Source organism: Rutidosis leptorrhynchoides, chromosome 3, assembly GCF_046630445.1.
Source record: "Rutidosis leptorrhynchoides isolate AG116_Rl617_1_P2 chromosome 3, CSIRO_AGI_Rlap_v1, whole genome shotgun sequence".
Classification (NCBI taxonomy): domain Eukaryota; kingdom Viridiplantae; phylum Streptophyta; class Magnoliopsida; order Asterales; family Asteraceae; genus Rutidosis; species Rutidosis leptorrhynchoides.
The window spans coordinates 332452490-332478586 of NC_092335.1; the positions used below are offsets into that span (position 1 = coordinate 332452490).

General features: G+C 33.3%; 1 protein-coding gene across 1 annotated transcript in view; it reads left to right on the forward strand.

Moving 5' to 3' along the window:
* The first annotated feature begins 2386 nt into the window (after positions 1-2386).
* Positions 2387-26097, forward strand: part of LOC139901134 (protein FAR-RED IMPAIRED RESPONSE 1-like) — a 54763-nt gene continuing 31052 nt past the window's right edge. Inside the window, exons 1-2 of the mRNA XM_071883873.1 lie at positions 2387-3459; positions 3578-4373. Coding sequence (XP_071739974.1) covers positions 2387-3459; positions 3578-4373 — 1869 coding nt within the window. The remainder of the gene's footprint in view (positions 3460-3577; positions 4374-26097) is intronic.

The following is a 26097-nucleotide window of genomic DNA, read 5'->3' on the forward strand; positions in this document are numbered from 1 at the left end:
GTGGAAATGAATGATTCATAAATATCCAGCGCAGCAGTGAGAATTCTTGGTTTATTCTACCGACAGTTTTCACGGACTGCTAAATCGTACTCCGTTGTTAAATCAGTGGCGGATAAAAAGGTCTCAGAAAAATCCCAAACTTTTAGATTAACTATATTTATTTATTTTGGTCATTATGGTATAAAATTCGATCCTTAATTTGTTAAATAAAAATTACATCAACTGTCCCTCTCATTTCTGGGTAAAATATAAAAAGTGTTAAAACTTAACAAATAGTTCTTAAATACATTTTTAATAAGCCTAAAATTTATAGAACTCATTTTCGTATCACCGTTTATTTTAAAATTACATAAGTTTGAATTTAACTTGCTTAATATCAATCGAAACATCAAACGAGTATTAAAATCATTTAATATTTATTTTTAATATACTTTATTTATATACAGAGATATATTTTAAATAATAATTATTATAATATCCTATTTTTATTTTATTAATTTTTAATAACAACAATATATAATACTTCAAATTATATTTTGAATTATTATATATATATATATATACATACACACATATATATTTACAATTAATTATTCGTGAATCGTCGAGAGTAGTCGAAGGTCAATTGAATATATGAAACAGTTCAAACTTTTTGAGACTCAACCTAACAGACTTTGCTTATTGTGTCAAAAATATTAAATCATATCGAGAGTTTGGTTTTAAATTAGTCGAAATTTTCCGGGTCGTCACATAAGGAAGAGAAAGTTTTAGTTTTTTTTTATTGATTACTGATTTTTTTATTTTCTTGATATAATATGTATTATGTTATGATATTCTATAATCATATTATATTTAATACACTAATTAATATGTTTGATTATGTATATAAGTTTACTATCATATTTTACAAAGTTAATACTATATTATTTGTTAATCTCGTGAGAAAAAAGTTATAATTTGATTTTGAAAATCAGATTCGGTTTAAATCGAAATCGAATCAAATTCAAATTCATTATTTGGTTCAGTTTTGATATTTGAATTCGATTTTGGTTTGGTTTTCATTTTAAAAGTTTTTAAACCGAAGAAACCGAACTGAATAAATAAAAAAATAAACCCAAACCGATTAGCGCATCCCTAATTTTTTCTATTTTTATTTATTATGTGTGAGGAATATTCAAATGAATCCAACTTTTTAAGTTCAGATTCAAGGGACCAATCAGAGTGCGACATGTTGTGCGACGATCACAAGTGATTGAAAAAAAAATTATTTCAAAAAAAATTAATTTTTTTATTTTAAAATTAATTTTTTTGAAAATTTATTTTTTTCCAAAAAAAATTTTCCAATTTGTTTTTCTTTCAATCACATGTGATTGGATTTGACATGAAGTAAATCACATGTGATTCTGCATGCCAATCACATGTGATTGTAATATTTGATTTACTGTATATCAAAACCAATTACATGTGATTGTAAAACCCAATTACATATTATTCTGCATGTCAAATCCAATCACATGTGATTGAAAAAAAAAATTATGAAAAAAAATATTGCGAAATTTTTTTTTCAATCACATGTAATTGGATTTGACATGCAGAATCACATGTGATTGAGTTTTACAATCATATGTGATTGGATTTGACATACTAAATTTTTATTTAAAAAAATTTAGAAAAAAATAATTTTAATCACACGTGATTGTCATACCACATGTCACACTCTGATTGATCCGCTTAATTTCAAGCAAATTCTTTAAGAGAAATTCTAGAAACACAAATGTTTTACTAACATTTTTTTACAAACTGACATGGAATGGTGAGTTGGCATCCCACTCATCTAATTCTCTATTTTATAATTAAATATTTAATTTAATACGTATTTACATAGTCTTCAAATATGGATAATATTTACTAAATAATTACTTGATTTTTGATAGCTAATATTACATAGGTAATTTAACACCCTAAACAATCATCTTTTTCTTCACACTCGCAATTCATCGCCTTAATATGAATCGATCTTCATCTTCCTCACTAAACATAGATGAGTCATCTTACACATCTTCTCCTTTACATGATGATGGATTGTCATCGGGTACACAAGAATCTCTTAACGAAGAAAACGAGTAAGTCCGTTAATCCGTTATTGTTTCAATTGAATTCGTAGGTATTTATAGTCTTTTTTCTGTTATTTTGCATTCATGTTGTAATTGAAAAGGGTTCATGAAAACCTGGATGATGATGATGGAAATGATACTAGTTGTTGTGATAATGATAATAAGAATAATATGAATTTTCTTTCATTGATTCTAATATATAAACTTTGGTGACTGTAAGCATACATTTACTAGCATTGAAGAAAAAGAGACATATTGTAAATTAAACTTAAATGAGGATGAATGTCATGGAGAAATTTCTCCTGAAGATAACCAAAGAAACAGTGAGCATTGTGATCAAAATACTGAATTTGAAAGTCAAGAAGATGTCAATGTTCAAGAAAAATTTGAAAAAAAATATGCACCATGAAGAAAATATTTTAGAACCAAAAGTAGGTATGGTATTTGACACAGTTGAGGAACTAGCCAGCTTTTATGCAAATTATGGTAAGAAAACAGGATTTGGAGTTTCTAAAAGGTCTTCCCGAAAGTCTCTTGAGGATGAGGAGAAAAGGTATGCTACAATTTCGTGTCATCGAGCTGGAAAGTCACAATCAAAAACAAAAAATAGTTTGAATCCACGTCCTATTACAAAAACAGAATGTGGAGCGAGAGTTAATGCAAAATGTGGAAGTGATAATAAGTGGTATGTTTCAAAAGTTCAACTCAAGCATAATCACCCCTTTAGCCCGAGCAAAGGACGATTTTATCGATGTAATCGGGTCATAAATGTTCGTGTGCGAAGGCAACTTGAAATCTTTCAAAGAGCAGGAGTAAGAATGAATAAGGGTTTCAATACATTGGTAGTGGAGAATAAAGGATATGAAAATATACCATTTACCGAAAAAGATTGTCGCAATTACATTGATAGAGTAAAATGGTTAAAGTTTGGGGAAGGGGATGCCGAAGCAATTCAAGGTTATTTTATGAAAGTTCAATCTACTGATCCTAACTTTTTTTATGCATTGGAGTTGGATGATGAAAATCAGTTGAAGAGTTTGTTTTGGGCAGATGGAAGGTGTAGGGCAGCTTATGAAGAATTTGGGGATGTTGTCACATTTGATACAACTTATTTGACAAATAAGTATCACATGCCAATGGCTCCATTTGTAGGTGTAAACCATCATGGACAATCCGTATTGCTCGGTTGTGGATTGGTTTCAAATGAAGATACTAAGTCTTTTATATGGCTTTTTCAAACATGGCTTACATGTATGTCTAGACGTGCTCCTGCAGCCATCATAACAGACCAAGATCAGGCAATGAAAAAAGCAATTGAAGTTGAATTTCTCGCTGCACGTCATAGGTACACCATTGAACATATGATTATGTTTAAATTTTTAAAAACAATACTACTTATTTGTTATCTATAATTGTAGAATCAAATTAATACACTAGTGCATTTGATCACGTCATACTTGCAGGTGGTGTTTATGGCATATACTTAAAAAGCTACCTGACAAGCTTGGTAGGCATAAGAGATATAAATTAGTTAAGTACAAGCTTAAAAAATCCGTGTATGATACTTTTACTCCTATTGAATTTGAAACCGCGTGGAATCGTATGCTAGAAAAGTGCCACCTCGAAAATAATAGGTGGTTGAAAGGTTTGTTTGATGAAAGACACCGTTGGGTCCCTTGTTTTGTGAAAGATATTTTTTGGGCGGGGAGGTCTACTACTCAAAGAAGTGAGAGCATAAATTCATTTTTTGATAAATATGTAAACAAAAAAACGACGTTGAAGCAGTTTGTTGAACAATATGAAAATGCATTAAGGGACATGGCCGAAAAGGAAAATGTAGAAGATTTTAATTCTTACAATTCGTGGTATCCGCCAATCACCCGTTATGCCATGGAGGAACAAGTAAAGGCTGTTTTCACAAATTCTAAGTTTAAAGAGTTCCGAAATGAGTTAATGGGAAAAATGTATTGTGAGATTGGTTCTTCAAAATTAGAAGAGGAGTATTTACAATATGAAGTAGTTGAGGATATTATGATTGATGAAAATATAATAAAGAAGTCATTTACTGTTAGGTTGAAAAAGGCTGATTGTGTGGAAGAATGTGATGTTAAATGTGTTTGTCGCTTGTTTGAGTTTCGAGGAATGTTGTGTAGGCATGCACTTACGGTACTCATCGGTAATAACATATATTCGGTACCAACTAGATATATCCTAAAAAGATGGAGAAAAGATGTGAAGAGGAAGCATACTAAGGTTAAGGTAAGTTATAGTGATTAGGAGGGCTCAGAAGTTGGGAGTCGTTATGATAAAATGTGTAGTGCTTTCTCTGAAGTGGCAGACTTGGCATCAGAGTTTGAAGAAAAGTGCAGTCTTGTACTTAATAGAGTCAACGAATTAAAGAATGAGGTCTTAGATGGAAAAAGTAATGATGGTATTTTTGTCTATACTCAAAAGGCGAGTCCTTCTAACAAGGATAAAGTTACGATCCGTGATCCGGTGTGTAACACCCCGTTTTTCAGTTACGCATTATTTCGAACGTCATTCGAAATACGAGACATGTAAGCGTATATTTGGATCCCAAATAAATTTGGAATTGAGGTTCTAAAACCTTACCATTGGATAGTAAATCTCATTACGTTTCCAACGATATTTGATTCATCAAAAACGGAGTTACGATTTGAAAGTTACGACCAAAACAAGTTCAGAAAACTGAGTCAGTTAATCTGGACGCCGTCCAAGCTTTTTGGACGCCGTCCAAAAGGCCTGACGGGCCAGCTGTGACATTTTGAAGTTGTTAAAAGTGGGTATTTAGGTCTTTTCACTTGGGGGTCGTTTGGGCCATCAAAACTGATCTAAACTCACCCTTATCCTCATTTTCACCCACAAACACTCCCAACCAAACCCTAGAGAGAGAGAGAGGTTCTAGAGAGAGAGTTAGGGATTTGGAGAAGAAGAAGTGTGATTCGGGTCGGGTCACGAGAGTTAAAGTTGTTCTCCTCGTTCACGGCTACGTTGTAGTAGTGTTGGTAAGTTCTAACTCCGAGTTTTTATTGTTTGATTTGATAATCAATTTGGGGTTTAAACTTGTATGTTCTTGGGATAACCCGATTAGCCATTAATGGAAGATTTGAACTAGTAGTCGGGTTTATTGTTGATGATTGCGGGTTTTGGGTTGGTGAACGACTTAGCCTTTCTTAGAGCTCGTAAATAGTGTATAATCACTAGTGTTAGTGATTAAAGGAGTGTTGGAAACCATTTGAATATATTTGGTTGACTACTTTTGAAATAAGTCAAAATTAGGGTTCGTTAGTGATCTTGGATCGGTTGTCGATTTTGTAAGGTTTATAAACCTAAAAGGGTTAAGTTAAGAGTATAAACTTGAATTAAAAAGTGTTTTGGCGTCAAAACTAGCAAACGTTGGAAATTGACTTTGTTAAGGGTCGAAATGGGTTTTTGGTGCAAAACTCGAGCTAAAGAGTGTTTAAAGGCTAATTGTGATGTCATAGGGCATTTAGGGAAAACGGTCAAGCCTTGTTAATTTTGGACCCTCGGATATCGTTAAAAGTGCAAAAAAGGTGTAAATTGCACTTTATGGCAATTTGAGCGGGTCGTGAGTCCAAATGGGGGAATGGTTGATCAAATCTTTTGTAACATGTGTTATTGGAACATAATCACAAGTTGATTGTGATTATGAGAAGTTCGGGTGAGTTTTGACTTAGTCAAAGTTAGTGCATGTGTAAATGGTCGAAAATTGCACTTATGGTGATTTGAGTATAAGCTTAGGTGTAAAGCTTATTCTTTGTGAATCTCTTAGGTTATTTACTTTTGGATGATTAGGAGCTCAAGCGGGATTGGCTCTTCATGTAATCAAGGTGAGTGGAGTAATTATATGTATGTGTATATGGCATGTTTATTTGTGGGTGTTATGGCATGAACCATCGAGCCGGTAGTGCCATAACATGTGTGCGATAAGATGTGAACCACGAGCCGATAGCATCGAGTGTGAACCACGAGCCGGTAGCACTATAAACTAAGATGTGAACCACGAGCCGGTAGCATCGAGTGTGAACCACGAGCCGGAATGTAACGACCCGGAAATTTCCGACCAAATTTAAACCTTAAACTCTATATGTTTCTGACACGATAAGCAAAATCTGAAATGTTGAGTCTAGAAAGTTTGAAATCCACATTCGGATAATTAGTTACCCTTTGACCAAGCCTGACGATTCACGAACAATTAATTATACATAGATTGTGTGTATATATATATATATAAATAATTATTGAACCCTTTTTGATCAGGTTTTAAACAGGTAATGAGTGAAATAATTAAATATATTTAATCTAAAAATTTAGAGTTTTTAGGAACAACTTTATACGTTACCTGTTTAGCAATAGACACGATATAACACTCTTAATAGGACAAACCTCTACTTAGCTATTTAATTGTGTTACTATTTGTCCTGTGATTCTTATTTGTTCTTGTCCCGTGATGTTTTTATCCATCATCTATCTTTTTATATATACACATATACATGTCTTACATATACATATATCATTATATATAGGCTCGATCAAACCCACAAAACATGGTATCCAAATCATTGTTTGACTACTTTCCTAAAAATTATGAACTATCTTATACCCACCACTAAACACCCACTTAATCATTTGTCTTCGGTCTTGAACCATCATCACAAATCGAGCCACCCTAATGACCACCATGAACAACCACATCGACCACCCATCATCAAACCACCATAATCACCATAGTAAACTACCTTGTGTATCCTAGTTTCTATTTCGGTTTATGATCGAACCCATCATCACCATGACAACCACGATTCACCAATTCACCCCGTTCATTAGAATCGATCACCTCATGTCTCTCTTCTTTGAATCAACCACCACTTTGAACCACCACAACCATAAACCGCCATCTTTCTCTCTTTACGTCTCTCTCTCCTCTCTCTTAAACCTCATCGCCACCACTTCACACCTTGAATCCCTACAAAACCGTCACCATTAAACCATCATGATACCGCCGCCATTTGCTTCTGTTTCACCACCATACAACCGCCCCTCAACCAACATAATTACTACTGCTTTACAGCTTATCCAACAAATCATGTATTTGTTTCCATCTGTTTCTGTTTTGGATCAAAACCACCACCACGAAACCCACCTGTATAATATTCCTGTCTCCTTCAATTCGAACCCCAACCTGCAAACCGAACCAATTTGGGTGTTGATTGCTTCCTTCTGTTTTGTTGTTCGAAGGTCTAAAACCCAACATAATCATCACCGCTACTATAATTTTTTTTTATTTCCTCCTGTTTGTCGCTATAGCTACAACCTGTTTTGGTTTTGGTGTTGTGAAAATCATATCACGACCACCATCAAGAGCCTGATACGATTACTGCAATACCACCGTATCATATATTTATTCTTCTTTCTTTTCCTCTACTTTGTTCACCCTCATTCGAAACAGGTTGTAACCATCCCCGTCTGTTTCTATAAATATTTTCTGTTAACGATGATGATAAATAATGATGGTGAGTGGCTGTGATGATACATGATAATGATATTATATAAAAAAAAAAGAGATAATATTAATAAACGATAGGCTGTAAACCACTTGTGGTGTTTGTCCCTTTGTGTGTACCGAATTGTTTTTAAAACCTATCCATAATAATAGCCGTCGGTGGACTTCCAGAATGGAATTAGGATATCGATCTCATGGGCTAATCTTTAGGTCGAAGAATTAATTTGCTGTTTGTGCCGAAGATATTTTGTTGGGATGTGACCCGAAATTCAAGCAGGCTGCTGTTAATCCGGCCATATAGAAATAAATTAGGAGTTGATTCAAGAAAATAGAAGGCAGATGGACGGTCTAGGGTGTTGCTGAGTTATCTAGAGGTCTGGAGTTCAATCCTAGCTTTCAGCAGTTTTTTTTTTATTATTTAACAATCAACCTGCTATTGGACTGGAGCAACATGTTGGGCCGAGGTCCAGCTTATATCTGCTGTTGGGCTGTGTTTCGTTTCTGTAACTGGACCGAGAGATTTAATAACGAGGACAATACTTGATAATAAAAAATTGAAGTCGATATTATAACAAATAAATTCGGACAGAGGAGTGGTTAGGAGTATTTTGTGTTGAGCGGAAGGTTGCGGGTTCGAGCCCTGATTTGTGCATTTTATTTTTAAAAGGAGTTTTCTAAGGTAGATTTCAGTTTTATTATTATTATTATTATTATTATTATTATTATTATTATTATTATTATCATTATTAATATTACTATTATTATTATTAATATTTTTATTATTGAAATGTTTTTTTTTTAAAAAATATTAGTATTTTTAATATTATTATCATTAATTTACAATATTATTAAAAACTATCATTATTATTATCATTTTTATTTTAACTATCATTATTAATTCAATTATTATTTTTGTTATTAGTTTATAACAAATAAATATTATATTTATATTACATATAATTATATACTAAACATAACAACATCATTTTTATAAATATTACAAATAACAAATTATTGATAAAAATACTAATATACATATTAAGATATTTATATGCATTAATATTAATTATTTTAAATATATACAAATTAAATACATATAAAATAAATTAGGATATATTATATATATGTTCGATTACAATTACGTGTGTTAATATATATATATACGAATGATATAGGTTCGTGAATCCGAGGCCAACCTTAAACTTGATCAATGATGTTATATGTATTTTTACTACAAAATACAGTATGGTGAGTATATAGTCCCTTTTAAACTCTACATATTTTTGGGCTGAGAATACATGCGCTATTTTTATAAATAATTTACGTTATGGACACAAGTGATCAAAAATAAATTCTACGTTGAGTTGTACCATGACATATCTCTTTATACTTGGTAACTGCTAATTATGTGAGGAGCGTAAACGCGAATCCTGTTGATAGATCTATCGGGCTGACATCCCCAACCGGGCTGGACGACCAGCATTTAACGGTTGCACAGTACTTCGTTCTCGTTACTACACTTTGGTACGGTGTAGGGTTTATTTAAGAGTATGCTGCTGTGACTTTTAGTTAAGTATGGTTACCAAGTGCTCAACGTCTTTTCTATACACGAGGAGTGTATTATGTATAAACTTTAAATCTTGTGGTCCATTGTTATAATGCTGCTAGCATCAAACCTATATATCTCACCAACTTTATGTTGACGTCTTAAAGCATGTTATTCTCAGGTACGAATTAAGTCTTCCGCTGTGCATTTGCTCATGTTAAGGACAATACTTGGAGTCGATCATCGCAAAGGAACCAAATGTTGATGACTTCGTCCGGGGGATAAGGACGGGTCCTCACAGGTGGTATCAGAGCGTTGGTCCTAGCGAACCAGGTCTTGCATTAGTGTGTCTAACTGATAGTTGTTAGGATGCATTAGCGAGTCTGGACTTCGACCTTAGCTGCATATTATATGTATTGTTTATCATACCTAGTGGAAAATTATCTGCTTATCATTCCTAAGTCTAGACACGCCTTATTGCCTTTATTGCATAGATAGTGTATAGACAAATTTATATCTTAGCGTATCTATTACGGTAAACTTTACCTGATATCTTCCGTAAATTTCTCCGTAATTTAAGGGATCCTGGTACTATATATATCTAGGCATATTATGCATTAAAAATACCACCCAACTATCATTTGCTGTCACAAAGCTTTTCATATCAAAAATCTTTTCTGTGATCGCGTACGATGGCTTCTACGAATCGACCAAGTTCTTCTGACTCCGAAGATAGCGTGACGGGAGCGCACCAACCGATCAACTACCGTGATTTCTTTAGAAAGTAGGGATGGGTTCGCGAAATACTTACCCTATTTAGAAATGAAGAAGGTACTCCATATCACGAGCCGAACTTACCACCTAACGTCGGAGTGCTCGACCCGCTCATCGGCGAACCTGTTCGCAACACCGTTTATACCCTTTTTGCAAGAATTTTTCGTCTTGAGGCTACCATTAACGGAACTAGAGAAGATATCCGACCTCTACCTCACACTGATAACCAACCAGGGTTAGTAGAAGAAGGTAAAGAACTCCGAGCTCGAGTGTTAACTTTAGAGAGCACGGTACACAATTTGCAAGCACTAGCAGTATCATCAACACCAGTAACATCACCAGCCTCAGCACCAACAGCACTAGTACCACCAAGAACAACATTCGCGTCACCAGCTTCGACATTTCATTCTGTACCTCGAGTATAATCATCGTTCTACGAATCGTTCTACATCGATTATCTTCGCTCGACATGGCGATTATGTAATTTCTAAAGTTTTAGAGATTATGTAATCTAGTATTAACGGTAAATCAAATGAGTTTAATATCTTATTGACTCATTAAATCCATGATTACATCTGAAGAAAATATATATGCAAGTATATTTTCATAAAGATTGTAATTAAAATTCTTTTGTACAAACTGCTAATGGTGAAAATATTTTAACGAGTAGGTAATACCCGAGGAATATTTAGATTTCACATTAATCAGCTACACGGTACATTCTTCGACTCTGATTCAACAGTCAGTCACTATCCTACTTTTATCCATCGATGTACGTATCCGTTCACCACAGAATCCATTTTTGTTCAATTTCATATTTGGATTTTGACCTATCAGAATCCAACAAGTGGCATAATGAAGAAAACATTGGACAAAATAAAATTTGTTAGAAACAAACGAATTAACTAATTGAAATTTTGTTAAGAATCTACGCTAACTGTTCCAGCTAACTGTTCCTAGCTAACTAATTACATTTTATTTATCGCAATTTAATTATCGCAATTTTATTTATCGTCATTTAATTTCTGTTATTTACTTTACGCATTTAATTTATCGTCATTTAATTTCTGTTATTTATTTTACGCACTTTAAATATCGGGACACGTATACAAGGTTTTGACATATCATATCAACGCATCTATATATATTATTTGGAATAACCATAGACACTCTATATGCAGTAATGCGGGAGTTAGCTATACAGGGTTGAGGTTGATTCTCAAATAATATATATACTTTGAGTTGTGATCGAGTCTGAGACATGTACACGGGTCACGATAAGTATTAATTAATTCGAATGTTATATATTAAACTATGTACGAACTATTGGACTATTAAATGTGGACTATAGACTGTGGGCAAATAATATTGGACAATTAAAATGAATTAAAATATTGATTGTAACATATGAAACTAAACATTTCTTCAAGTTTGCCACTTGATCTCATTTTAAACCTCATTTGTATCTTGACGATTACAATCTGCGTTCAAATCTTTCATGATTCTTGAAAACACCTCGATCGAGTGGATGAACCAGCCGCATTTCATCTACGGAAGAAAAGGTTGATGCATATAGTTATGCACCTGAAAAACCCTCGGAAACTGAATAAACGTTTAACACATAGCTGTGTTAATTTCTTTAGTGTTATTATTATCCAAAATAACTTTGCAATTCTTCTTCAAATTAGCCAAATTTGTCACAGTTCCAGCAAGTCAATTCCGACTTTTCATCCGAAACAACCTTATTATAACCTTGATATATATGCGTACTCTTTATTGATACTGGGGAACCTTTCATATTTCACCATATTACCATCAGCGTTTAATCATCTAAAAACACAATTCTCTTGAAATCACCTCGGATTGATAACCGATGATTCAGATACGGCTGCATTAAATGCAGAGGAAACAGTGAAATTATAGATGGCCTAAATGGTCAAGAGTTTAATGATAAAGAATAGAGTGTTGGGAACGCTCGGTAGAAAATTTGGTACTGAAAAAAAAAAAGATTTAGCTAACCATGAAGGAAACAAAGAACAAATACAAGGACCAAACTCTATAAAATCCAGGAAAATCTGGATCCGATGAAATCTTTAGAAAATATTTTGCTCCGAGCCCACGTTAAAATCTTGCGGAAAAATTTTTCTTCATCAAGCTCCGAACTTAGAAACTCTAAAATATCATCAAAAATATCTTCGATATTTCAGAGGATATTTTCATAAATATTCTTGTCCGAAATTATCTACCTCTTCGTGTTTTCTGTATTTCATTATATGGGAAACTCTAAGTATAAATTATGAATGAATTGTGGAGAAGTGTTGGGAATTGAAGCATGAGTTAGTATAATATAATGACGCTCGGCCAACGTGATTATATCACAGTAAGTCATGCTGAGTTTCTAATGAAACATGATGATGTTTCACAGTAGATTATACCATCATCATGTGTCATGTAACCTAACTCTTTCATTCTACATAACCTCCGAACATATCAAGAAGAATATATTCTTGACAGTTCTATCTTCAGTAATTTTGATAAATTTGAAAATCAAATCGTGCTATCACGTTCCTTCCTGCTTAGAACATTATAATCATTCGAAATTCTATATCTACGAATTCTGGACCATTATTCGCTTGACTAGAAGCCGGGAAGAGAAAACAAAAGCATAGAGCCTCGAAATATAAGGGAGAATATAAAGCCCGATAACAACGCATAAATTACAAACCTTGTATGTCAACGTTTATCGCAACATAAAGACACGGAAGAATTAAAAACACTATAACCCCAAAGGCGAAGTAAAAGAAAGTAGATTCCTCTGGTGGAAGTTGAAAAAGGAGAATGAATGTTGCGATAGTAAGGATGAGGACAAGGATCAGAACTGGATTAAGCATTTTCACAATCGTTTGAAAGTATGGACCGAGAAAGAAAGAATTGGAGTGATGAAAATAATGGAACGAAAGAAGTTCATTTATAGAGAAGATACCAGACAAAGCAATCGAGACAAATAATCGCATTAAATTAAAGAGGATCTTAATTTTCCATAAATTCTGAGGAATCATATCCTATAGATTTCCAAGATTTTCTTTTAAATCCCTTGAATTCCGGAATTCAATCGAGACAATGTCAAAAGTTAAGACAAACCTTATTCTCCAAAAATTCAACTATGACTAGTCAAAAGTTATGATGAAATTTGCCTTTCTCGTTTCACTCTTTTGTGATAGCTTCACTCGTGCGCTTCACATGATCGAATTATTTTATCTATATCTTTCAATACTAATAAAACTCCATTAATACCTCATATTTGTCATGAAAACATTCCTATTGTTTCTATGACAACCTCTACAAAATTTCGGGGACGAAATTTCTTTAACGGGTGGGTATTGTAACGACCCGGAAATTTCCGACCAAATTTAAACCTTAAACTCTATATGTTTCCGACACGATAAGCAAAATCTGAAATGTTGAGTCTAGAAAGTTTGAAATCCACATTCGGATAATTAGTTACCCTTTGACCAAGCCTGACGATTCACGAACAATTAATTATACATAGATTGTGTGTATATATATATAAATAATTATTGAACCCTTTTTGATCAGGTTTTAAACAGGTAATGAGTGAAATAATTAAATATATTTAATCTAAAAATTTAGAGTTTTTAGGAACAACTTTATACGTTACCTGTTTAGCAATAGACACGATATAACACTCTTAATAGGACAAACCTCTACTTAGCTATTTAATTGTGTTACTATTTGTCCTGTGATTCTTATTTGTTCTTGTCCCGTGATGTTTTTATCCATCATCTATCTTTTTATATATACACATATACATGTCTTACATATACATATATCATTATATATAGGCTCGATCAAACCCACAAAACATGGTATCCAAATCATTGTTTGACTACTTTCCTAAAAATTATGAACTATCTTATACCCACCACTAAACACCCACTTAATCATTTGTCTTCGGTCTTGAACCATCATCACAAATCGAGCCACCCTAATGACCACCATGAACAACCACATCGACCACCCATCATCAAACCACCATAATCACCATAGTAAACTACCTTGTGTATCCTAGTTTCTATTTCGGTTTATGATCGAACCCATCATCACCATGACAACCACGATTCACCAATTCACCCCGTTCATTAGAATCGATCACCTCATGTCTCTCTTCTTTGAATCAACCACCACTTTGAACCACCACAACCATAAACCGCCATCTTTCTCTCTTTACGTCTCTCTCTCCTCTCTCTTAAACCTCATCGCCACCACTTCACACCTTGAATCCCTACAAAACCGTCACCATTAAACCATCATGATACCGCCGCCGTTTGCTTCTGTTTCACCACCATACAACCGCCCCTCAACCAACATAATTACTACTGCTTTACAGCTTATCCAACAAATCATGTATTTGTTTCCATCTGTTTCTGTTTTGGATCAAAACCACCACCACGAAACCCACCTGTATAATATTCCTGTCTCCTTCAATTCGAACCCCAACCTGCAAACCGAACCAATTTGGGTGTTGATTGCTTCCTTCTGTTTTGTTGTTCGAAGGTCTAAAACCCAACATAATCATCACCGCTACTATAATTTTTTTTTATTTCCTCCTGTTTGTCGCTATAGCTACAACCTGTTTTGGTTTTGGTGTTGTGAAAATCATATCACGACCACCATCAAGAGCCTAATACGATTACTGCAATACCACCGTATCATATATTTATTCTTCTTTCTTTTCCTCTACTTTGTTCACCCTCATTCGAAACAGGTTGTAACCATCCCCGTCTGTTTCTATAAATATTTTCTGTTAACGATGATGATAAATAATGATGGTGAGTGGCTGTGATGATACATGATAATGATATTATATAAAAAAAAAGAGATAATATTAATAAACGATAGGCTGTAAACCACTTGTGGTGTTTGTCCCTTTGTGTGTACCGAATTGTTTTTAAAACCTATCCATAATAATAGCCGTCGGTGGACTTCCAGAATGGAATTAGGATATCGATCTCATGGGCTAATCTTTAGGTCGAAGAATTAATTTGCTGTTTGTGCCGAAGATATTTTGTTGGGATGTGACCCGAAATTCAAGCAGGCTGCTGTTAATCCGGCCATATAGAAATAAATTAGGAGTTGATTCAAGAAAATAGAAGGCAGATGGACGGTCTAGGGTGTTGCTGAGTTATCTAGAGGTCTGGAGTTCAATCCTAGCTTTCAGCAGTTTTTATTTTATTATTTAACAATCAACATGCTATTGGACTGGAGCAACATGTTGGGCCGAGGTCCAGCTTATATCTGCTGTTGGGCCGTGTTTCGTTTCTGTAACTGGACCGAGAGATTTAATAACGAGGACAATACTTGATAAAAAAAAATTGAAGTCGATATTATAACAAATAAATTCGGACAGAGGAGTGGTTAGGAGTATTTTGTGTTGAGCGGAAGGTTGCGGGTTCGAGCCCTGATTTGTGCATTTTATTTTTAAAAGGAGTTTTCTAAGGTAGATTTCAGTTTTATTATTATTATTATTATTATTATTATTATTATTATTATTATTATTATTATTATTATTATTATTATTATTATCATTATTAATATTACTATTATTATTATTATTAATATTTTTATTATTGAAATGTTTTTTTTTAAAAAAATATTATTATTTTTAATATTATTATCATTAATTTACAATATTATTAAAAACTATCATTATTATTATCATTTTTATTTTAACTATCATTATTAATTCAATTATTATTTTTGTTATTAGTTTATAACAAATAAATATTATATTTATATTACATATAATTATATACTAAACATAACAACATCATTTTTATAAATATTACAAATAACAACTTATTGATAAAAATACTAATATACATATTAAGATATTTATATGCATTAATATTAATTATTTTAAATATATACAAATTAAATACATATAAAATAAATTAGGATATATTATATATATGTTCGATTACAATTACGTGTGTTAATATATATATATATACGAATGATATAGGTTCGTGAATCCGAGGCCAACCTTAAACTTGATCAATGATGTTATATGTATTTTTACTACAAAATACAGTATGGTGAGTATATAGTCCCTTTTAAACTCTACATATTTTTGGGCTGAGAATACATGCGCTGTTTTTATAAATAATTTACGTTATGGACACAAGTGATCAAAAATAAATTCTACGTTGAGTTGTACCATGGCATATCTCTTTATACTTGGTAACTGCTAATTACGTGAGGAGCGTAAACGCGAATCCTGTTGATAGATCTATCGGGCTGACATCCCCAACCGGGCTGGACGACCAGCATTTAACGGTTGCACAGTACTTCGTTCTCGTTACTACACTTTGGTACGGTGTAGGGTTTATTTAAGAGTATGCTGCTGTGACTTTTAGTTAAGTATGGTTACCAAGTGCTCAACGTCTTTTCTATACACGAGGAGTGTATTATGTATAAACTTTAAATCTTGTGGTCCATTGTTATAACGTTGCTAGCATAAACCTATATATCTCACCAACTTTATGTTGATGTCTTAAAGCATGTTATTCTCAGGTACGAATTAAGTCTTCCGCTGTGCATTTGCTCATGTTAAGGACAATACTTGGAGTCGATCATCGCAAAAGAACCAAATGTTGATGACTTCGTCCGGGGGATAAGGACGGGTCCTCACAGGTGGTATCAGAGCGTTGGTCCTAGCGAACCAGGTCTTGCATTAGTGTGTCTAACTGATAGTTGTTAGGATGCATTAGCGAGTCTGGACTTCGACCTTAGCTGCATATTATATGTATTGTTTATCATACCTAGTGGAAAATTATCTGCTTATCATTCCTAAGTCTAGACATGCCTTATTGCCTTTATTGCATAGATAGTGTATAGACAAATTTATATCTTAGCGTATCTATTACGGTAAACTTTACCTGATATCTTCCGTAAATTTCTCCGTAATTTAAGGGATCCTGGTACTATATATATCTAGGCATATTATGCATTAAGAATACCACCCAACTATCATTTGCTGTCACAAAGCTTTTCATATCAAAAATCTTTTCTGTGATCGCGTACGATGGCTTCTACGAATCGACCAAGTTCTTCTGACTCTGAAGATAGCGTGACGGGAGCGCACCAACCGATCAACTACCGTGATTTCTTTAGAAAGTAGGGATGGGTTCGTGGAATACTTACCCTATGGAGAAATGAAGAAGGTACTCCATATCACGAGCCGAACTTACCACCTAACGTCGGAGTGCTCGACCCGCTCATCGGCGAACCTGTTCGCAACACCGTTTATACCCTTTTTGCAAGAATTTTTCATCTTGAGGCTACCATTAACGGAACTAGAGAAGATATCCGACCTCTACCTCACACTGATAACCAACCAGGGTTAGTAGAAGAAGTTAAAGAACTTCGAGCTCGAGTGTTAACTTTAAAGAGCACGGTACACAATTTGCAAGCACTAGCAGTATCATCAACACCAGTAACATCACCAGCCTCAGCACCAACAGCACTAGTACCACCAAGAACAACATTCGCGTCACCAGCTTCGACATTTCATTCTGTACCTCGAGTATAATCATCGTTCTACGAATCATTCTACATCGATTATCTTCGCTCGACATGGCGATTATGTAATTTCTAAAGTTTTAGAGATTATGTAATCTAGTATTAACGGTAAATCAAATGAGTTTAATATCTTATTGACTCATTAAATCCATGATTACATCTGAAGAAAATATATATGCAAGTATATTTTCATAAAGATTGTAATTAAAATTCTTTTGTACAAACTGTTAATGGTGAAAATATTTTAACGAGTAGGTAATACCCGAGGAATATTTAGATTTCACATTAATCAGCTACACGGTACATTCTTCGACTCTGATTCAACAGTCAGTCACTATCCTACTTTTATCCATCGATGTACGTATCCGTTCACCACAGAATCCATTTTCGTTCAATTTCATATTTGGATTTTGACCTATCAGAATCCAACAAGTGGCATAATGAAGAAAACATTGGACAAAATAAAATTTGTTAGAAACAAACGAATTAACTAATTGAAATTTTGTTAAGAATCTACGCTAACTGTTCCAGCTAACTGTTCCTAGCTAACTGATTACATTTTATTTATCGCAATTTAATTATCGCAATTTTATTTATCGTCATTTAATTTCTGTTATTTACTTTACGCATTTAATTTATCGTCATTTAATTTCTGTTATTTATTTTACGCACTTTAAATATCGGGACACGTATACAAGGTTTTGACATATCATATCGACGCATCTATATATATTATTTGGAATAACCATAGACACTCTATATGCAGTAATGCGGGAGTTAGCTATACAGGGTTGAGGTTGATTCTCAAATAATATATATACTTTGAGTTGTGATCGAGTCTGAGACATGTACACGGGTCACGATAAGTATTAATTAATTCGAATGTTATATATTAAACTATGTACGAACTATTGGACTATTAAATGTGGACTATAGACTGTGGGCAAATAATATTGGACAATTAAAATGAATTAAAATATTGATTGTAACATATGAAACTAAACATTTCTTCAAGTTTGCCACTTGATCTCATTTTAAACCTCATTTGTATCTTGATGATTACAATCTGCGTTCAAATCTTTCATGATTCTTGAAAACATCTCGATCGAGTGGATGAACCAGCCGCATTTCATCTACGGAAGAAAAGGTTGATGCATATAGTTATGCACCTGAAAAACCCTCGGAAACTGATTAAACGTTTAACACATAGCTGTGTTAATTTCTTTAGTGTTATTATTATCCAAAATAACTTTGCAATTCTTCTTCAAATTAGCCAAATTTGTCACAGTTCCAGCAAGTCAATTCCGACTTTTCATCCGAAACAACCTTATTATAACCTTGATATATATGTGTACTCTTTATTGATACTGGGGAACCTTTCATATTTCACCATATTACCATCAGCGTTTAATCATCTAAAAACACAATTCTCTTGAAATCACCTCGGATTGTTAACCGATGATTCAGATACGGCTGCATTAAATGCAGAGGAAACAGTGAAATTATAGATGGCCTAAATGGTCAAGAGTTTAATGATAAAGAATAGAGTGTTGGGAACGCTCGATAGAAAATTTGGTACTGAAAAAAAAAAGATTTAGCTAACCATGAAGGAAACAAAGAACAAATACAAGGACCAAACTCTATAAAATCCAGGAAAATCTGGATCCGATGAAATCTTTAGAAAATATTTTGCTCCGAGCCCACGTTAAAATCTTGCGGAAAAATTTTTCTTCATCAAGCTCCGAACTTAGAAACTCTAAAATATCATCAAAAATATCTTCGATATTTCAGAGGATATTTTCATAAATATTCTTGTCCGAAATTATCTACCTCTTCGTGTTTTCTGTATTTCATTATATGGGAAACTCTAAGTATAAATTATGAATGAATTGTGGAGAAGTGTTGGGAATTGAAGCATGAGTTAGTATAATATAATGACGCTCGGCCAACGTGATTATATCACAGTAAGTCATGCTGAGTTTCTAATGAAACATGATGATGTTTCACAGTAGATTATACCATCATCATGTGTCATGTAACCTAACTCTTTCATTCTACATAACCTCCGAACATATCAAGAAGAATATATTCTTGACAGTTCTATCTTCAGTAATTTTGATAAATTTGAAAATCAAATCGTGCTATCACGTTCCTTCCTGCTTAGAACATTATAATCATTCGAAATTCTATATCTACGAATTCTGGACCATTATTCGCTTGACTAGAAGCCGGGAAGAGAAAACAAAAGCATAGAGCCTCGAAATATAAGGGAGAATATAAAGCCCGATAACAACGCATAAATTACAAACCTTGTATGTCAACGTTTATCGCAACATAAAGACACGGAAGAATTAAAAACACTATAACCCCAAAGGCGAAGTAAAAGAAAGTAGATTCCTCTGGTGGAAGTTGAAAAAGGAGAATGAATGTTGCGATAGTAAGGATGAGGACAAGGATCAGAACTGGATTAAGCATTTTCACAATCGTTTGAAAGTATGGACCGAGAAAGAAAGAATTGGAGTGATGAAAATAATGGAACGAAAGAAGTTCATTTATAGAGAAGATACCAGACAAAGCAATCGAGACAGATAATCGCATTAAATTAAAGAGGATCTTAATTTTCCATAAATTCTGAGGAATCATATCCTATAGATTTCCAAGATTTTCTTTTAAATCCCTTGAATTCCGGAATTCAATCGAGACAATGTCAAAAGTTAAGACAAACCTTATTCTCCAAAAATTCAACTATGACTAGTCAAAAGTTATGATGAAATTTGCCTTTCTCGTTTCACTCTTTTGTGATAGCTTCACTCGTGCGCTTCACATGATCGAATTATTTTATCTATATCTTTCAATACTGATAAAACTCCATTAATACCTCATATTTGTCATGAAAACATTCCTATTGTTTCTATGACAACCTCTACAAAATTTCGGGGACGAAATTTCTTTAACGGGTGGGTACTGTAACGACCCGGAAATTTCCGACCAAATTTAAACCTTAAACTCTATATGTTTCCGACACGATAAGCAAAATCTGAAATGTTGAGTCTAGAAAGTTTGAAATCCACATTCGGATAATTAGTTACCCTTAGACCAAGCCTGACGATTCACGAACAATTAATTATACATAGATTGTGTGTATATATATATATAAATAATTATTGAACCCTTTTTGATCAGGTTTTAAACAGGTAATGAGTGAAATAATTAAATATATTTAATCTAAAAATTTAGAGTTTTTAGGAACAACTTTATACGTTACCTGTTTAGCAATAGACACGATATAACACTCTTAATAGGACAAACCTCTACTTAGCTATTTAATTGTGTTACTATTTGTCCTGTGATTCTTATTTGTTCTTGTCCCGTGATGTTTTTATCCATCATCTATCTTTTTATATATACACATATACATGTCTTACATATACATATATCATTATATATAGGCTCGATCAAACCCACAAAACATGGTATCCAAATCATTGTTTGACTACTTTCCTAAAAATTATGAACTATCTTATACCCACCACTAAACACCCACTTAATCATTTGTCTTCGGTCTTAAACCATCATCACAAATCGAGCCACCCTAATGACCACCATGAACAACCACATCGACCACCCATCATCAAACCACCATAATCACCATAGTAAACTACCTTGTGTATCCTAGTTTCTATTTCGGTTTATGATCGAACCCATCATCACCATGACAACCACGATTCACCAATTCACCCCGTTCATTAGAATCGATCACCTCATGTCTCTCTTCTTTGAATCAACCACCACTTTGAACCACCACAACCATAAACCGCCATCTTTCTCTCTTTACGTCTCTCTCTCCTCTCTCTTAAACCTCATCGCCACCACTTCACACCTTGAATCCCTACAAAACCGTCACCATTAAACCATCATGATACCGCCGCCGTTTGCTTCTGTTTCACCACCATACAACCGCCCCTCAACCAACATAATTACTACTGCTTTACAGCTTATCCAACAAATCATGTATTTGTTTCCATCTGTTTCTGTTTTGGATCAAAACCACCACCACGAAACCCACCTGTATAATATTCCTGTCTCCTTCAATTCGAACCCCAACCTGCAAACCGAACCAATTTGGGTGTTGATTGCTTCCTTCTGTTTTGTTGTTCGAAGGTCTAAAACCCAACATAATCATCACCGCTACTATAATTTTTTTTTATTTCCTCCTGTTTGTCGCTATAGCTACAACCTGTTTTGGTTTTGGTGTTGTGAAAATCATATCACGACCACCATCAAGAGCCTAATACGATTACTGCAATACCACCGTATCATATATTTATTCTTCTTTCTTTTCCTCTACTTTGTTCACCCTCATTCGAAACAGGTTGTAACCATCCCCGTCTGTTTCTATAAATATTTTCTGTTAACGATGATGATAAATAATGATGGTGAGTGGCTGTGATGATACATGATAATGATATTATATAAAAAAAAAGAGATAATATTAATAAACGATAGGCTGTAAACCACTTGTGGTGTTTGTCCCTTTGTGTGTACCGAATTGTTTTTAAAACCTATCCATAATAATAGCCGTCGGTGGACTTCCAGAATGGAATTAGGATATCGATCTCATGGGCTAATCTTTAGGTCGAAGAATTAATTTGCTGTTTGTGCCGAAGATATTTTGTTGGGATGTGACCCGAAATTCAAGCAGGCTGCTGTTAATCCGGCCATATAGAAATAAATTAGGAGTTGATTCAAGAAAATAGAAGGCAGATGGACGGTCTAGGGTGTTGCTGAGTTATCTAGAGGTCTGGAGTTCAATCCTAGCTTTCAGCAGTTTTTTTTTTATTATTTAACAATCAACCTGCTATTGGACTGGAGCAACATGTTGGGCCGAGGTCCAGCTTATATCTGCTGTTGGGCCGTGTTTCGTTTCTGTAACTGGACCTAGAGATTTAATAACGAGGACAATACTTGATAAAAAAAATTGAAGTCGATATTATAACAAATAAATTCGGACAGAGGAGTGGTTAGGAGTATTTTGTGTTGAGCGGAAGGTTGCGGGTTCGAGCCCTGATTTGTGCATTTTATTTTTAAAAGGAGTTTTCTAAGGTAGATTTCAGTTTTATTATTATTATTATTATTATTATTATTATTATTATTATTATTATTATTATTATTATTATTATTATCATTATTAATATTACTATTATTATTATTATTAATATTTTTATTATTGAAATGTTTTTTTTAAAAAAAATATTATTATTTTTAATATTATTATCATTAATTTACAATATTATTAAAAACTATCATTATTATTATCATTTTTATTTTAACTATCATTATTAATTCAATTATTATTTTTGTTATTAGTTTATAACAAATAAATATTATATTTATATTACATATAATTATATACTAAACATAACAACATCATTTTTATAAATATTACAAATAACAAATTATTGATAAAAATACTAATATACATATTAAAATATTTATATGCATTAATATTAATTATTTTAAATATATACAAATTAAATACATATAAAATAAATTAGGATATATTATATATATGTTCGATTACAATTACGTGTGTTAATATATATATATACGAATGATATAGGTTCGTGAATCCGAGGCCAACCTTAAACTTGATCAATGATGTTATATGTATTTTTACTACAAAATACAGTATGGTGAGTATATAGTCCCTTTTAAACTCTACATATTTTTGGGATGAGAATACATGCGCTGTTTTTATAAATAATTTACGTTATGGACACAAGTGATCAAAAATAAATTCTACGTTGAGTTGTACCATGGCATATCTCTTTATACTTGGTAACTGCTAATTACGTGAGGAGCGTAAACGCGAATCCTGTTGATAGATCTATCGGGCTGACATCCCCAACCGGGCTGGATGACCAGCATTTAACGGTTGCACAGTACTTCGTTCTCGTTACTACACTTTGGTACGGTGTAGGGTTTATTTAAGAGTATGCTGCTGTGACTTTTAGTTAAGTATGGTTACCAAGTGCTCAACGTCTTTTCTATACACGAGGAGTGTATTATGTATAAACTTTAAATCTTGTGGTCCATTGTTATAACGCTGCTAGCATCAAACCTATATATCTCACCAACTTTATGTTGACGTCTTAAAGCATGTTATTCTCAGGTACGAATTAAGTCTTCCGCTGTGCATTTGCTCATGTTAAGGACAATACTTGGAGTCGATCATCGCAAAGGAACCAAATGTTGATGACTTCGTCCGGGGGATAAGGACGGGTCCTCACACGGTAGCACTATAAACTAAGATGTGAACCACGAGCCGGTAGCCTCGAGTGTGAACCACGAGCCGGTAGCACTATAAAACAAAGTGTGAACCATGAGCTGGTAGCACTATAAAAGAGTATGACTCAATTGCATATGGTGTGAACCACGAGCCGGTAGCACCATAGCGTTTACGGTTAACCATATCATGTTGTTGGATTTTGTTTAGCATGCTATACGTTTATATATATTGTGTTGAGTATATGCTAATGTGGCATTGTGATAGTGTACGAGTTGTTAGCATTATGAGTATGACGGCATGCTATTTGAGTTATATTTTCCAATGAGGTGTTTGGTGGGTGCGATTGCAAATAGATGGGTTATATATGTGTATGTATAATTGTTGCACTCACTAAGCTTTGCTTACCCTCTCGTTGTTTACCTTTTTACAGGTATTGTGATTATGAAGCTAGCTAGTTGTTAGACTAGATGCTTAGGGGCGCTTGGACTCGACGGGGTAGCTGATGTGCGCAGAGGTGTATATGAAATAGCTTATATTTTACTAGGAAAAACTATTAAATACGATACAATTTTACACAAGATATTTATTTATTTATAGAATGGATATACTTAAACCTTGCTACAACACTTATAGGCAGTGTACCTAATCGTACAGTAGTGTAGTTTTTAGTAAGTCCGGTTCGTTCCACAGGAAAAATCTTTAAACAAAGCTTAACGCTATATTAGTTTTAATTTATAAAAATACAAATATATATATATAAGTAATATTATTATTATAAAGGAGGGTTTTTACCGTTTAATGACCGGTTTGTCGATTTTAAAACTTAGTCGCAGTTAAAACCTAATGTAAAATATTAAATAAATAAAAGACTTAATTTAAAGCGTAAAGTAAATAACGATAATGAAATTGCGATAAATAAAAGTGCGATAAAATAAAATTGCGATAATTAAAAAGTACGATAATTAAAAGTGCAATTAAATACAAAAACAATAAATAAAAGTGCAATAATTAGAAGTGCAATTAAATATAAAATAAAGGAAATTAAATATGAAATAAAAGAATTATGCTTATTTGAACTTCCGTAATCATGATGTTTGACGTGTTAATTTTAGTTTTATGCCCATGGGTTAATTGTCCTTTGTCCTGGATTATTTAATATGTCCGTCTGGTTTTTGTCCATAACAGTCCATCAGTCATAAATATAAAGTGCGAGTGTCCTCGTCAAATTATCCTTATACCCGAAGTCAAATATTCCAACTAATTGGGGACTTAAACTGTAACAAGGTTTTAATACTTTGTTTAATAATTACACCAGGTTATCGACTGCGTGTAACCCAAGGTTTTAATACTTTGTTATCAATTATGCCAAGTGTCCTTGTACATAATTTCACCCCTGTTTTAATAATTCAAGTGACTATTAATTCATTCCCGTGTCCGGTTAAATGAACGATTATTCGTACATATAAATACCCCGCCCATCGTATCTGATCGAGTGTATATGGTTATTTATAGGGACGTCCAATTGTAAATATTTATATTAAAATTAACAAACTATCATTTAGTTAAACAAATATAAAGCCCATTATTAGCCCATAGTCTAATTTCCACAAGTGTCGTTCTTTTGTCCAAACCCCAATTATGGTACAAAGCCCAATTACCCATTTTTAGTAATTAGCCCAACATCATGATTACTTTGTTTTAAATAAGCATAATAATAACTTAGCTACGAGACATTAATGTAAAAAGGTTGAACATAACTTACAATGATTAAAAATAGCGTAGCGTTACACGGACAGAATTTCGACTTACACCCTTACAACATTCGCTAACATACCCTTATTATTAGAATTAAAATTATAATATATATATATTACGTATGAATGAGGAGAAGAAAAAGATGTTTAAAACGTTCAGAATGCGCGAGCTTTTATAGGCATTTTTGTCCAGGACAGCTCCGCGAGTTGCGGTATTTTTGCACTACAAACTCCGCGAGTCGCGGAGTTCGTAAATCCAGCTCACACAAGTTTGGATCCTAGTCTGCCGACGGTTTTAATATATAAAAATAATATATATATAATTTATATAATTAATTATATATTATATTATATTTATATACATAGTTAACTTGTAATTTTTAGTCCGTTGCGTCGAACGTTGAGAGTTGACTCTGGTCCCGGTTCCAGATTTTCGAACGTCCTTGCGTACAATTTAATATCTTGTACTTTGC